General features: G+C 33.4%; 2 protein-coding genes and 1 non-coding gene across 4 annotated transcripts; 2 read left to right on the plus strand and 1 right to left on the minus strand.

Annotated features, from left to right (window-relative positions):
• The first annotated feature begins 1298 nt into the window (after nucleotides 1–1298).
• Nucleotides 1299–7119, plus strand: LOC121235124 (electron transfer flavoprotein subunit alpha, mitochondrial). The gene is given in 9 exon segments (XM_041131372.1): nucleotides 1299–1453; nucleotides 2481–2663; nucleotides 3073–3284; nucleotides 4673–4836; nucleotides 5038–5127; nucleotides 5130–5195; nucleotides 5328–5380; nucleotides 5886–6026; nucleotides 6819–7119. Coding segments are annotated over 9 exon segments (1080 nt in total). The 5' UTR covers nucleotides 1299–1360; the 3' UTR covers nucleotides 6897–7119.
• A 1229-nt stretch (nucleotides 7120–8348) lies between these two features.
• TRNAG-CCC lies at nucleotides 8349–8419 on the plus strand. The gene has a single exon. It is a non-coding gene; the product is annotated as a tRNA-Gly (tRNA).
• Nucleotides 8420–10419: 2000 nt separating this feature from the next.
• On the minus strand, nucleotides 10420–11567 carry LOC121234045 (vascular-related unknown protein 4-like). 2 transcript variants are annotated; one of them, XM_041129853.1, is made up of 4 exons: nucleotides 11105–11567; nucleotides 10906–10977; nucleotides 10630–10779; nucleotides 10420–10596 (listed from the first exon to the last, which is right to left on the minus strand). In XM_041129853.1, the coding sequence occupies exons 1-3, from the start codon at nucleotides 11471–11473 to the stop codon at nucleotides 10639–10641; spliced, it is 582 nt and encodes a 193-aa protein (XP_040985787.1). In that variant the 5' UTR covers nucleotides 11474–11567; the 3' UTR covers nucleotides 10420–10596; nucleotides 10630–10638. The 2 variants fall into 2 exon arrangements, with proteins under 2 accessions (XP_040985787.1, XP_040985786.1); XM_041129852.1 differs by having other exon boundaries at nucleotides 10420–10602; nucleotides 10636–10779; nucleotides 11105–11565.
• Nucleotides 11568–16130: the final 4563 nt, after the last annotated feature.

The raw sequence follows: 16130 nt of genomic DNA on the forward strand, positions 1-16130 counted from the left end.
TTGACATGTAGAGAAAAAATAGCTTTGTTCACGATATTCATAGTTTTGTCTCGATTTAGGTCTGGTTTGGTTATCAATTTGACATTAAAATAATTTATCTCATTTTATCTCGTATAATAATATAATCATTATAATTTTTCTAAACTCTCACATAAAATATAATAAATAATTTAACTTTTTAAAATCTCAAAATAAAAATAATATTAAAAAATTATATTCTAACAATATTTTATTTATTTTTTAATTTTTATTTTATCTTATCTAATCTAACCAAACGAGGCCTTAGTCTTTAAAGAATGTGTTATATGCTCTATTTTAAGGGTAAAATTTACTATATTTGATGATTTTACATTTTCATGATTTTAGGATGCATATAACTGTGAAGTGCGTAAACGCCGCATAATCGTTTTGAAAACAAGTGAGGTCCACTATTAAAAAATTAAATTTTTTTTTATGTGGATCTCATATTTTATTTACTTTTTTCAAAATAATCATGCGACGGTTGCATAATTTACGAATATAAATAGTTTCTCTCTTTTAGGATATGCTAAGATGTTATCCATGCAGACGTGCTAAGAGAGAGAGTACTAAGAGCGTATAGAGAAATAAGGTCCATAGAGAGTGTATATTCGGTCTTTCACCTTTGTAATCTATTGTCTTCTTCTTTATTTTGAGTTATCTCTTTAATAGCGTAGTTTCATTTGCTTTATATAGCTTTTACATTTTTGTATGTCAGTCAACATCTTACTTTATCTTTTAATTGTCTTAATTTTTCATTTTATTATTGATAATGAACTTTTAACTAAGTGAATCCTAATTTATCTTATACCTAACGATTTCTAGTACACTTTCATCACATCACGTAAATATGCATTTTATATCATTTTAAATCTCTTACATTTTAGAAAAATAAACTGAAGTAGATGATACCACTAAAATAATAATAAGATAAGAAGTCTAGGATGTAACATTTTCCTTATCATTTTGTTTTGAATAATGTTATGCATCATTATTCCGCTATGTGGCATATTTATTATTATTGAATGATAAATAATTATTTAATAAAAGATTATTTAATAGTGATAAATATATTATATTTTACGTAGTGGAACAATAATGTGATGGTATTGTAGTTGTAGAATTTTCCTTTTGATTCATCTTTGTTTAACATCACTTGGCTAAACGACTATAATTTAGCACTTGCCAGACGCAGTAGGCTACACGTCGTATTTGATGATCGGGCACCACTTGTTGACCTGTCGCTCCAAGTACGACGACGTTGTGAGCCTTCCTTAAACAAGTCGAGTTCCCATCGTCGTCCTAATCATTATCTCGCAGAGGAGGGAAGCTGAGACAAGCAATGGCAACTCGTGCGATGCTCAGAGCTTTCTCGAAACCCACCTTTCCGTGCCGCACATCCCAGTATCTTTCCCTTGCATCCGTTTCTCGATCCGTATGTTATCTCTCAAATATCTATGCTTGAGCCTTGAACCATGCATGTATGATGTAATTGATTGTGTAAATCATTCTTATTTTGAAGAATCCAAGCCCATATATGTATCTATCTGCGTGTATATGTTTGTAAATATGGAATGATTGAGCTCGATGTTCTTGATGTTAATTCAATGCTCTGAAAGAGCGGAGGGTGGTTACAATACATGTGAAATTGATGCCAAAATGTTAGCATCGCATAATCGATTTTATAATATAGTGGTTGAGATTTCTGGATTTCCGAACACAAATGCGCCGAAATGTGTATATCTTGCTTACCTTGTTCGAGATAAGTGGTTTCAAAAGGAGACGTAGTCTTACTATCAAAGTAGGATCTTATACACGCTTTTTAGGTGACTCGCTCCAGGCTTAAAATTGTTATTTTATCTATTTATATATTGCAATATCGATCGTGAGTTAGTATTGTATTTGTTGAGACTCGCATTGCGGAAAGCTTTTTCACAATTGTGAGGTTTACACACAAGAAAACAATCTGTTTCAAGAATGATATAATTGATCTCGCCTTACTCAAAATGGGGATTCAATGAGTTTTGGTTAAACCGTTAAAGAGAAAATTATTGTGCATACTAAAAATTATGGACGAACTTTTTGGTCAAGGAGCCGATTCTTCTACAAAGAAGGCACGGAAGACAAATGAACTAAAAGAATCTGATACCTATATTTTGATATAAAGGGATATGCATCATCTCGACCAGCTTTTTCCTAGACTATTACGCCGTTTGAGGTGCCCTATTTTTTCACTCGAAGCATCAATCCTAAAAAAGTAGAAAAAAACCTCAGTCAAGACAATTTAGATGTTCCAACATACATTAAATTACCAAAAGACAAAAGCTAATGGAAGGCATTATTCTCTTTACATATTGGAACACATGAAAAGAAGAAACTATGTGCAAAGGGCACTTTGATCAGGTTCACTGGCCTGCAGGTTAGAGTTGGCAATGACTGTCAACAGTGCTTTTTCTTTGTAGGCTAGCACGCTGGTTCTTGCTGAGCATGAAGCTGGTTCTATCAGGGCACCATCTGTGAGTGCAGTAGTGGCTGCAAATGTTTTAAGCAAGGACAACTCCATTTCCGTGCTATTGGCCGGCTCAGGTCCTTCCCTTCAAGAAGCTGCCACACATGCTGCCTCATGCCATCCTTCAGTTTCTCAGGTAGGTAAAGTACACTCTTAATCCTCATTACTCTGCATGGACTTCCTGGTTTTTGGTATTTCCTCTTATATTCATTTAAGATAGAGGCAGAATGTGGGATTGAATATTAGGACTGTTGCTTTGGTCTTTTTTCATACAGCCCATTAAATTGAAACGACATTGCTATATTTTCTAAGAGTTACATATTGTGGCCAGCAAGAAATTTTCACGTTGAAAAAGCCCAGAATATTGTCAATCTGCAAGATATAATTGTATTCGATTTTCTCATGGTTAGTATTCAGGGATAGAAATAATATATTAAGACTTCCATCAATATCCTGACATCTTACACTGATTTGTCTTTGAAACACAGTTCAAGTGCATAATATTTTTGGATTCTGAAAGTTGGCTGATGCTATTTCATGCACAGGTGCTTGTAGCTGATTCAGATAAATTTACACATCCAATAGCAGAACCTTGGGCTAAACTAGTCCATTTAGTGCAGCAGAGAGGTGACTACTCGCACATAATTGCACCTTCAGGTTCATTTGGGAAAAACATTCTACCACGTGCAGCTGCTCTTTTAGATGTTTCCCCCATTACAGATGTTATTGAAATAGCTGAGTCTGATCTATTTGTCAGGTATATTCTGTGGTTTAGCTCCTTTGATTGACATTGCCTTCTCAAGGTATTTCATCTATTGATTGATATGTGAGTTAATGTTGCTATCAAGTACCAAGCAGACTTCAAGCATCGTATTACATCTCTCTCCATTTCGTTGTTTGGATATTGACAAACTACTTGATCAGGTCTTGGGTGAGGTCTTATTATCAAACTGAAGTTAAGTAGGACAGATTGCAGTGCTACCTTTTCAGGACCCTAAATTCTTGTATGGGCTGTCAAGACACTTGCATTCTCTTGAATTCCAAATATTGTAATAAAGCCTGAATTTGGCCTCAATCATGTAGATCTGCAATGAAACCACGTAGCCTTTGTGATGTCAAAACTACATCAGCTTTAAAAACTAATGGATCTTACTTGAGGTCTTTGGTCATTAGGTGGAGAAAAAGTTATATTACTAGAAATTCTGTGCTGTCAATGTCTTCAAAGGACTCCCGATGGGAGAAGAGCCTATTTTTCTTTTTTGCATTTTTATAATTATTGTATCTGTTCTTCTCTCTGTGTTTTCCCTCTTGTGGCTCTTATGAAGGAATTAAAACAGATAAAACATGGTTAGTTACTGATTTTGTTTTTTGACAAGTAGTTATTGCTTTTGTTTTTAGTGGTCCCTATATCTGTTTTTTCTATGGGTCTGGCCAGTGCCATGTAAAACGTTCCCGTGTAGATTACCGAATATTTCAATTTATGGCCACCGGATGCTCTTGTTTTCAGAAGTTATGAGGATGTGCTGCACACATATATAAATAGTAAAATGCTTCAAAATATTGTGATTATCGAGTATTCCCAGTATGTAGAATTTTTTTTTACTCTCTCAAACAAGACAAACTGATCATCAAGTAGAAAGCATGTTTCCTTACTCCAGATGGCATATAATCAAGTAGAAACAGTCTTACCTACAATCTACCAGGCTTTACAATCCATTCCATTTACCCGTAAGTAAAAAATTCTAGCCATTCATGTCCTCCACATCGTTTTCGTTGCAATCTTTTGTCGGTTAATTTACATTGGTAGAATTGTTTGCAGACATCACTTGACATTAGCAAAGAAAAGGATGAACAATTTTTAGAATCTTTTTACTTCAACTACCTCTAAAACCTCTGGTGTGTGACTCTGACTTATTCACCTCATTTTTTAGCCATAAACTTTTCTTAGGCTCAATCACTGACAGTTTTGAACTCACTATATAGATCTACAATAATCAAAATAAATGCTTGAAAGTTGCTACGGTGGAGCAGTTGCTGCCCCTTGTGCCGTAGCATTATGCAAATTCACTCTTAGGCCTTAACTGTGTGTCTAAGGCGAATGCTGATTTTTTATCTGACATGAATCATAATAAAATCATTTGCCAGGCCAATATACGCTGGTAATGCACTCTGTACCGTTCGCTACACTGGTGCCAACCCTTGCATGTTGACCATTAGATCCACATCTTTCCCGGTGTCACCAACCTTGGCTGATTCAAAATCTAAGGAGGCTCCTATCTCCCAGGTTGATCTCTCAACCTTTGGTGAAGGTCTGTTTATCTTTTTCTAATTCCTAGGAATTTTGTTGGCCACTCTCCAACTTGAATATATATGAAGAAGAGATTTAACAATTCACATTTTGTAGTTCTTCATTGATAAAGCTTTGACTATTTATTGGGTGATTTGTACCGATCAGATTTATCCGATAACTCCATGCACGTATTGACATAAAATTATGTACTTATCAACAGATTCTATAGGTAATTCAAGATATATAAAGCAGACATCTCAGGATACAGAACGCCCTGATCTTGGGAATGCACGTATTGTAATCACTGGGGGCGTGGGTTGAAAAGTGCCGAGAACTTCAAGATGATAGAGAAGCTTGCAGAGAAACTTGGTGCAGCTGGTACATTTTACATATAAAAAGAATTTAGGTTCTTTCATCTTGAATCTATTTAAGCCATTGTTTTCAATATGACCTTGTTTCTTTATTTTACTGCTAGTATAATTTGGAACTTTGTTGATTTTTTTCGCTTAGTTGGTGCCACCCGTGCTGCTGTTGATGCGGGATTTGTTCCTAATGACCTCCAGGTAACACCTATTATTGTTATCTCCAACTTTGTCCATATCGTTTGATATTTTGACATGATTTCATCAGATATCCCTTTCATTCCATTAATTCCAGTTTCTTTGTAGTCTTAAAATTGTTAAAAAAATGATAATAAATAAAAAAATTGTTCAAACTCAGTTTTCCTAATTGGCACTATGCAACATGGAAAATAAAAGTGTGCCAGCTGTCCATTGGCACTTGAAAGCTATGATGATTTTGAGTTTGGAACCTCTCTCTCTAGAAAGAAAGAAAAATTTTGGTGGTATGTGTGCCTGATGCTTCGGTATATAAGTTGAAATTCTCATACTGGCATGAGAGCTTTTCTACTTGTTGTCTTTGGGAAAGTAGGATGCTTCTGATAGCATTAACTATCGGTATATTTACTGTTCACTTTTACTACAAATGTTATAATTAGTCTATCGTGCTAATGTAGGGTTCTTATATATATTTTGCTGCCTGGTCTTAGTTGACTATTTTTTGTGTCAGGTTGGCCAAACTGGAAAGATTGTTGCCCCCGAGTTATATATGGCTTTTGGTGTATCAGGAGCCATTCAGCACTTGGCAGGCATGAGAGATTCCAAGGTCATTGTTGCAGTGAACAAAGATGCAGATGCACCCATATTTCAGGTGATGGCTAAACCTTTTTGCGCTGTCTCTCTCTCTCTCTCTCTCTCTCTCTCAATATATATATACACACTTGAATGCTAGGTAATGGTAATCGAATGTTCAAATGAGCCTTCCAATTCTATGTCATGCGTGATTCGCCTTTGGTTCCTTAAGTCCCGCGATGTTCAATTGCTGCTACATTTGGGATATCAGATCACCAGAAGTTCTGACTATTCTCAGTTCTAATTCAACAGTAAAACCATGTATACTGAAATTTATGGGTCCCACAGCCACACGAGGAAAATGCAGTCCTTCAGCAAACTGCTGATGAATGGTATTTCTGAGTGTCATAATAATTTTGATATCACCATCCAAAAGAAAACTAGCTGCATTTGATTATTGAGGTGATCTCATATGATCTAAGTTGATCTGTGAATAGTAGTGTTTTGTAGGTCCTATCAAGATGTATTTGAATGTAAATAGGTTGAGATATGTGTTTAAATGTATGAAATAAGTTGAGATGAATTTAAATTTCTTTATGGGAAGTTAAAAAAATAGTGGGTCCCATTAATGATTGGTTTGAGATGAGTTGAAGTATGCTTAACATCCAAACATAGCAATTTCAGCTTTAAGAGCTAAAAAAGCAAATTCTAAAAGCGATAGGACGATGCATTACCCTTGTGCCCAATGCTTTTACTCACTGTGAAACTTAAAACTGCTTTGCTTTATGCTCTTCTTTGATGCAAGATTTCGTGTATAGCAATTTTGCTTGCATTTGATTTTTGCCCCTCTAACGACACCCTTCAATTGCAGGTTGCTGATTATGGACTCGTAGGTGATCTTTTTGAGGTGATACCAGAATTGCTCGAGAAGGTTCCGGAGAGAAAATAAACCTCTAACCTGTGCTTTTCCAGGATTCATCCTTGGAGGTGAAAGATGCAGAATGAACTGTCTTGTTTATAATAAGTTCCAAATTCTCATTTCTTTGAACGTCCTTTTATATAGCATGAAATCAAAATCACCCTTTTCAAATTGCCTTAAACTGGTCAAAGGTCGTGATAAGCAGTACAGCCAATACTTTCAAAGTCCCATGAAGAGGGATTATTATTATGGGATAATTATATTTTGTCCTCCCGAACTTTCGCTCAATTCACAATGTGCTTTCAAAATTAATAATTGTATCAAAATGGACATTAAACTTTCAAAACTTCCCAATCCATCCCTTCAGTCTACCAGTAATGTTAAATCTAACGAAAATTCATTGCACGTGCTGTTTATATATATAACATTAATTGTAAATAAGTAATTTTCATATAATTTATTATCATTGACCATATAAAATATAAAATAATATATGCTATTAATTAATAATAAATTATAAATCATTAAATAATTTTTTTATTAATTTATATATTGTTAATGAATATCAAATAATTTCATTGTGTACATAGATTATTTATACTTGCTTGCAATTTAGGTATAAAATAATTTTATATATGGTTAATGATTAATAATTTATTATTAATTGATAGTATATATTATTTTATATTTTATATGCTTAATAATAATAAATTAAATGAAAATTATATCTTTACAGTGAATTTTCGTTAGATTTAATGTTGCTGGTAGACTGAAGGAGAGATTGGAAAGTTTTGAAAGTTTGAGAGTTTATTTTAATGTAATTATTAATTTTAAAAATATATTATGAATTGAGAAAAAGTTCGATTGAACAAATTGTAATTAACCCTGTTATTATCAAACATCATAACGTCAATGTATAAACAATGAGTTTCAGAGCCAGGTTGGTGCCCTCGTTCTGGGATCTGTGAGTGGTGGCCTACCACGCTTCTCCCCTAAATAAATCTGTAACAGCACAAAAACAGAGGAGCCATGGTGCTGACAAAACGAAATTCTCTATCCTCTCTCTTTCCCTCCGTTGATGCTCTTTTTGACCCTTTTGAATCCCAAATCTAATTATCTGTTTCATTATACAAAAAGATGTAAATAAATTATTTTCCCAATCCCAGAGAAAAATGAACAAGTATAGTATAATATATTTGCAAGCATATTTATTGACACATACATTAGCTAGAATAATGAGTAATGCTACATATAATCATGAAGTGTGTAAATATCGTACAATCGTTTTGAAAAAGAATAGGGTCTACTATTAAAAAATTATTTTTTTTATGTGAGTCTCATATTTTTGTATTAAATATTAAATTTTACAAATATTTCGATTTGAGTGGAGACCAAAGTGTGCTTCCCAATCAACTATGGTTTAAGGTAGTCAACATGTCCAAGAGATGATATTAAAAGTAGTAGAGAGGAAGTAAGCAGCCAGCGCATCTAGTGTAGTGGTATCATAGTACCCTCCCACGGTACTGACCGGGGTTCGATTCCCCGGATGCGCAGTTTTTTTGTTCCCTTTATATTCTTTAATATAAGACTAGAGCCAATTCTTTTAAAAAATAAAAAAACAAAATCCAGCAAATTCAGATTCACTTGGCTTACCAAAAAGTAGTTTTGATGAAAGACATGATGTTTAACGTCATGTTCATATGTGACGGTTATATATATTTTGCATCAAAAGAAGGACAGACGTGATTTTTGGGAGGATATGATGGAACTCAGTACGAGAGGATGCCATAAAAGTTCATCAACCTAGGGCAGTTTGGATTTTGATCATCATTATAGTTACAAACGACAATATCTGTTCCAAGCTGTACATGATCATAAGAATGCATGCATGCATGGGAGCTTGACTTTAGCAGATGATGATGATGATGATGATGATGACAGTATCCATACAAACGTATTCATGTGGGATCTAATCTAGGTCATGTGTGTGACAAAGCAGCTTCCAATTAAACTTCCTGATCAATTATGGGTTTAATAATTAGGTGGTGCTAGCTAGATATTATGGGGTCCTGATCAATATTTTAGGTTTAATTAGGTGGTTGCTTCTTGATTTTCTTTTACTAAGCTGCTCTCATGGTCTTTCTCTTTTAGGAAACTTTTCAAATCATACAGTTATATACATAAAGAAAGGCCAAATTATAGGGTTTTCAATCACATGATGAGCAAATTATTCTAGTCTGATTAATTGGCTGATTGATTAATGAAGAATGAAAACATAATTCGCTCCTAAAGAATTAAAAATGATAAACACACGTCATACAATAATATTGTTTTAAAATGAGGGGTATTTTTGTAAAATATCTTATAAAAGATGTAACATTATTTTATAAAAATATCCTTATTTTACAAAATATTACGTTATGAAATATGTTGTGTGGATACGTGTATCTTTCAATACTGACCCAATACCTTGCTAGCATCTCAATTTGTATAGAGACTCCAAATTAAAACCGCTGTTTTGGCTTTTCCACAGTACTGGCCAAGCAATCTGTTGTAATTAAAGAATTTTTAAAGTACTGATATATATGGAGCCTAAACATGATCATGTGCTTTAAGATCATCAGTCTCCACAATGTTATATATTAATAGATCACTCAAAACAGTAGTGTGTACTGATGGCATAATATTAGAGAATGATCGATGAAATAATGATCATGATTAAGAGAATAATGACGAATAATTCATGTCCATGATTAATATTATGCTATTTTAATTTGATCTTTACTCTTAACCTTAATAACATTAAGGAACATGCATTAATAAAACCAGTCGCTTTATTTATTGGCATTTAATATTATGGAGAAATGATTTATTGGTCATGAAATATTGATCAGTACCATTGATGCGTAACTTGTTGCATTTACGCACTGATGATCACCAAATATAAAAGAAAAGCATGCACTTGTAATGAAATGGATTCGTTGCTAGCTAGCTGGTTGTGAAGGATATATATATATATATATATATATATATATATATATATATATGTATATATGTATGTATATATAATTAGTTTCGAAAGCATTGCTCAGCGGCCAGCTCCTTAGTTGGCAGTATAATCAAGAACCCTAGCTAGCTAGGATAGGATATCGTAAATTAATTATCATGATCAAGGAATGCATGAGCTGGCCGGAGCTCCAACATATTTATGGAGATCATCGAAGCTAGCAAATTTCTTGTTGATGCATGGCCGATTAGCTAATTATAATTATACGGTACTGCTTCTAGTACCGCTCAACTTCCTCATCACGATCAGCATGATCATGACTTGATTGTTCTTTTAGTTCTTGACAAAGAGGGATTACCTAGACTTCTACATTAATTAATGTCTTTGATCCATTCATCTTATATATGTAATTGTTTTTGTTGATATTAGCGTTTTACAGGAATTAATTTGAATTTTGGTGTGTACGTACAGATTTTCCTTCACCTCGCTCATACAAGAGATCAGGGGCCAGCATTAATAATTAAGCAGTACTGAAAAGAAGTAATGTTTCCAAAAAAGAAAAAAATGCATATAAAGCACTTTATAAAAATGTTCTTCGATGATCAGTTTCAATATTACATGATTAATTCGGCAATAGATAATAGTACTGATCTGCAAGCATTAACTTGTTCATGCAGCAGAGATCGATCGATCGAGATCAGATGAGAAGGGAGATCAGAGGGGTGCATGCAAAGATATAATTAAGGATGATTAAACTGCATGGAATCATCGAAGATAATTCACTATCGTAGACAAAGGAACTAAGCAAAGGCCCTTCTTCTTCAATTCTGTGCAATCGCTGTCTCTTCCAACAAAACGCACTTCACTTCTCTCATCTATCTGTCCTGAAGTGCCAACAACTTTCTCCTGTAAATCATGTAAAATGCACGAGGACCTTAATTGTTAGGTACGTAATATATTTATTCAAATCACATGAAGAAGAAGAAGAGGAGGAGGAGTTAAAGAGAATTCATGGATTTTTTATTTATTTACCTGAGATATGTTTGCATGATCAATATCATTCCGCTCATCAGCATCCATATCCATCTCATTCATATCACATACCTATTGTAAACATTGTACAGTGAAGAAAAATATGTTATATATATATATATATTGTTAATTCCCACTAATTAAATCATCAGAATATGAACAAGAAATGAAGAAAATGTACAATGGGAAAATCCCTGACCTTGGGACTCATGTTAATAGGAGAACTAGCAGTATCCACTAAAGCATTTTCAACCAAAGCTGGCGCTCGGCCTGTTCTTTTCGTTTTCTTGAAGCTCGACGATCTCTTGCTAGTTTTAACCATAGACGAGCCCCGGCCACCAGCTAATTGTTCACTCCTGTCAGACCTTTTTCCGGCCAAAGAAGCAGCATCGGAAGCCAGAGAAGAGGTCTCAGAACCAGAAGAGCAATTACTGTGTTCGTTGCTTGTTTTGTGATCTGAGAAATCCTCGAAGTACTCAGTCCAACCACTCTCCTCTGAAGAGTGCTCAGAGGTTCTTTGATTGGAAGAAGTGGGCTTGCTCATAGTGTTCATGGAGTATTTTTCCATCCAAAAAGCAGAAGAATTAGATGAAAGAAGAAGAGGTCATGGCCGGTTTGAGAGAAGGCTGGCCTCTCAGGAACCATATATATATGAGTGTATATATATAGAACATGAAGAGAGAAAATAATAGAAAAAATAATCGAGAATGGTGACGCATATGAGTACTTTAGAATATATTGGTGTGGGTCATAGGAAGTTGGGGAAGTACTACTTGAACTTAGATGCCACACATGAGAGAGAGAGAGAGAGAGATGGTTTGACATTTGCGATTAAGATCATTAGATCATATGCATAGAAGAGATTTGCCAAATTATTGTAGGGTAAATCACTACCATTGATCTATTAACCTAAAACCAGTTCATATATATTGTATCGTCATTTTGTAGAGCGGTGCTACTCTGCCACTTGATAGCACCAGCGGCAGAGTAGTGCCGCTCATTATTACCATCAGTTACTTTGGCAACTTATTTATTTATTTATATTTTTTTAATGTATTTAAATATTTTAAAAAATAAAAAAATACACCAATATATTTAAAACTATTTTCTTAATTATTAAGTAAAAAAAAAAAAAATTCTCGAGCGGTCTAGAGCAATAAAAATTGGTAGGCATTGTAGCTTTTTTCCATTTTGTATACGTTTCCTGCAGAAAATTTGTTAATATTTCTCCTTTATATATTTCACTTAATTAAAAGCCTAGTTTAGCTTAATCACAGTGGTACTGTAGCTTGCAGTTGGCACAGTATCTCTTCTAATTTTGCAGCCAAGAGTCCATGCTCAGACCTGCTCAGACCATGACCACTATCTAATTATTCCTTTCCCATTTAACCACGGCTCTTAAAACCCCCCATTCCACCCCGCCCCCCAAACACGAGTTTTGCCATACAATATACATCAGCCACTTTCCGCATACTTTATATCTGACTTATTTTTTTTTTTATAAGATACGAGATAGTAAATAGTGACTGATGAAAATAATTAATCATATATATATAGAAGGATATTGTTAAATGGCTTGTTTTTAGCGACCTAATGAATTGCAGCTTTAATAACGAAATGATTTCGTAAAATTAAAAATGGTTATGAAATGGGATGTTTCACTCTTGTTTGTCATTAGTACCCCCATGCCCCATGCCCCTATCACTACAATTTGAACTTAATTAATTAATTCACAGGATATATATTGCCAATTATAAAGAGCACCTGCATATATATATATATATATATATATATATATATATATATAAATTCATCATGTTGAAGTACAATATTTAAATTATATATACTAGAATTAATATTCTTTGGACTCACTTTCCACTGTATTAAATAACAATTATTACTTTTGTGGAATGAGACTAGTTATCAACCATTTAATTAAACAAAGTTTATCATATATATATATATATAGGATTGAAATTCCATTTTCTTTTTGGTTCGATCAATATTTGTAAGTACTATTAATTGACGTTTGCTGATCTAATAAAGTTCATTTCCGGCCATATTCCAATTAATTAATTAATGTTTATATTTTTTAAAATAAGATATATAGCAGCTTAAATAATATGTGATCGATGATCCCGCACGTCGATCGACGCCTCCATATTAATTATATGATCACGACCGCACCTTACATTTAAGTATCAGCTCACTATATATATATCTCGTGAGAATTAATTGGAGACATGATGCTTTAATTTGGCCACCACGTTTACTTAATTTTTGTTGATCATTATATAATCATGATGTTATCCGTTGAATTAAAACATAAACATGGGCCTCATCATGATATTGCAGGTATTAGAATTATTATGTATCGATTGAGAGTAGTACTTTGACTTCGGCTGTAACCAAACATATAATAAAAAAATATCAATTTTTTTTGGAAATTAACAACATTAATCAGGTAGCTAGCTAGCTTATGGCCTAGAAGGCTCTAATTAATTCGTTGCCCACTTCTTTTAATGACATGTTTATGGTATATATGCTGATGATCATCATGATTTGATATATACATATATTTTTTTTTTATAGCTTTGGGCGGTATTAGCTCATCATGATATAATATATATACTAGAGTACTACTTCATCATCATGATTTAAAAACATATTATACATATATATATATATATATAATTATAAATATTACTTGTTTTGATGTGAAAATATCTGGTTTGAGCGCCTAGGGAGGTAATTATGTGCATGATATTTAATTTATAGAGCATACTAGCTAAAAACTTACATGACTACGTACGCATGAGCAGCTAGCTAGCAATACCACATGACATGCTGCTGCATGCAATTCCTTCGATTTTTTGTCATCAATTAAATCTTCTGATCAACCCCGGCCAGTTTAAAAACAACACAGACGTACATGAGGCAGCTAGCAAAGGTCAGTACTGATCTGATCGATCGGTGCATGCAGCATCTTCATGCTTTTTAATATCTTAAATATTTTTTCCTTATAATACCAAAAAAGAAAAAGAATATATATACCTATATATGTACTTTATTTTTCATGCAAAATTAATATATATATATATATATATATATTGTTATTTACAATATCATCATCTTGGAGGAGAGGCATTAATGCGGGATTTTGTCTCACTACAACAGAAGCATGCAGCTAGCTAGCTAGCTATCCTTTACGATAACGTGTATATCGCACCTCACCTACCCTTTTACCATTCAATATTAATTCCTTTAAACATCAAATATTCATTTTAAAAAATCCATGGCTTATCACAATATTATATATTATGAATATATATATATATATATATAGGACCATCTTAATATAATTTTCAGGCACTATTAATTTATCATTATTGACTTTGCATCAGCAGTATGACATTCTTAGGTAGAAGATTTAGGAAGATTTCATTCCGATTAAAAAAAAAAAAAAAACAGCAAAAGTGTCAAACAAGGGCCTAATTAACCTAGCTACCGGCCCTTTCTCCTATATGTATATATTATATAATTTAATTTGTGGGGTATGGATCAATTAAGTCACCCATGACAAGGCGCTGGTATCTAGCCACAAAGCATCAAGTCACCCATATATAATATGTATCTTTCTCATGAGATGGATATTAACCTAAAACTGGGTGACTTGTATATATATATATATATAGTCCCTGCCCTACAAACTAATTGCTGTGAGACAGTAGATTTCCTTGCCAGTTTAATTAGTTCTTAAAATTAAAGCTGTGATTAATGATTATGGAGAAGTGAATAGAGACCAGTATAATTAATTAGTGGGGTCCAACCTAGCTAACAACATGCATGATATCCTGATGAAGAGATTGTTCTTAAAATATTTTGGTCAATTAATTGATCGATCTGATCTATATATGTATTTTCTTTTTCAAAGATGTCATATATATAAGAATGATCATATATATATATATATATTGGTAATGGGGTTAGATGCATAGCTCTTTCAAAATTCAATCAGGATTATCAGGATCAAGCCTAGCTAAAAACACCATATGCAAGAAATGGGACATTTGAATTATTGTGATCATACACGTGCACCATACTGCCTGACAGCACACGGCATCACATGCAAAGTTGCACGCAGACAAAACAGTCACCAAACTTGCTGACGAGTAGTTTTTAAGTTGCTCGTGAGAAGAAAACTGACCATGATGTTAATCTGAATGAATGAGACCAACCAATATTCTCACATCGAGTCTTACTTTGCTAGCTGCACTGATATATATATATATATATACATATATATATTGATAAGAATTTATAAGTAAATTTTAAGTGATATATATAGATATATATCCAATAATATTTCATGAATAAAGAAGTGTAAGTTCCATTTGCTTGAAAATGAAAGATACTGGATATGGTCAAGAATCTCAAAGTTTTGCGTGATTCTCTGCATATAAGCATGTGCTTTTTCTTCTCTAGAATGGAAACGTACACTCATGAAAACTACTTGCCAATATTGCCGACAAATATATATAAAATCCTGCAACTTAAATATTATTTATACTGTCGATGATCAGTATATATAAAATGATCTACAAAACAAGTAATAGATATTGATGATCAATAATTCATGGAATGAATGCATGGGTTTTGCGATCATGAGAAATATTGTAGGTAAAGACTATTGGGCGGTCCCTTTCTCCACAGCTTTTCTCGAACAAAAAACATATATAAATTACTGATCGATGAGATATCATCATACATATGGCCGGATAGCCCAAGATACCAAACCTTACACCTTATATCATTGTCTAAAGGTGGTACGTACCTTGACAATACATAAAATCTAGGTATTTTCCATAGTCCAGACATTATTTACAGCAGCCCATGGTCCCCATCCCTGCACACGTACGTGCACCACTTGCTGAAATAGACTTGTCGATATGATTTGAGTCCAATAATTTAGCTAGCATGTCGCTAGTATATATATATATATATATAATATGCACGCGTGTATGTATATGGCCATAGCCAATAAGATGTATAATGATCAACAGTACAATATTTATCTTTTGATGAACAAGAAAACAAAAGCTTGATGTGATCCATCGCTAATTATTTTTTTTTATAGATAACGTTAACTGTATGCAAGAATTGTCATCCATTTACTTACAATATTCTACTTAATTATAAGTCAGCGGAGAGAACATACCATCTAC

This window comes from Juglans microcarpa x Juglans regia, chromosome 6D (assembly GCF_004785595.1).
Source record: "Juglans microcarpa x Juglans regia isolate MS1-56 chromosome 6D, Jm3101_v1.0, whole genome shotgun sequence".
Taxonomy (NCBI): domain Eukaryota; kingdom Viridiplantae; phylum Streptophyta; class Magnoliopsida; order Fagales; family Juglandaceae; genus Juglans; species Juglans microcarpa x Juglans regia.

What these genes read in the sequence shown, in the direction of transcription:
- LOC121234045 (XM_041129853.1), bottom strand. Translation starts at nt 11,473, where the DNA reads ATGGAAAAATACTCCATGAACACTATGAGCAAGCCCACTTCTTCCAAT. An exon ending in CTATTAACATGAGTCCCAAG is followed by an intron (nt 10,978 to 11,104) that starts GTCAGGGATTTT and finishes TGTTTACAATAG; the next exon opens with GTATGTGATATGAATGAGAT. An exon ending in ATCATGCAAACATATCTCAG is followed by an intron (nt 10,780 to 10,905) that starts GTAAATAAATAA and finishes CATGATTTACAG; the next exon opens with GAGAAAGTTGTTGGCACTTC.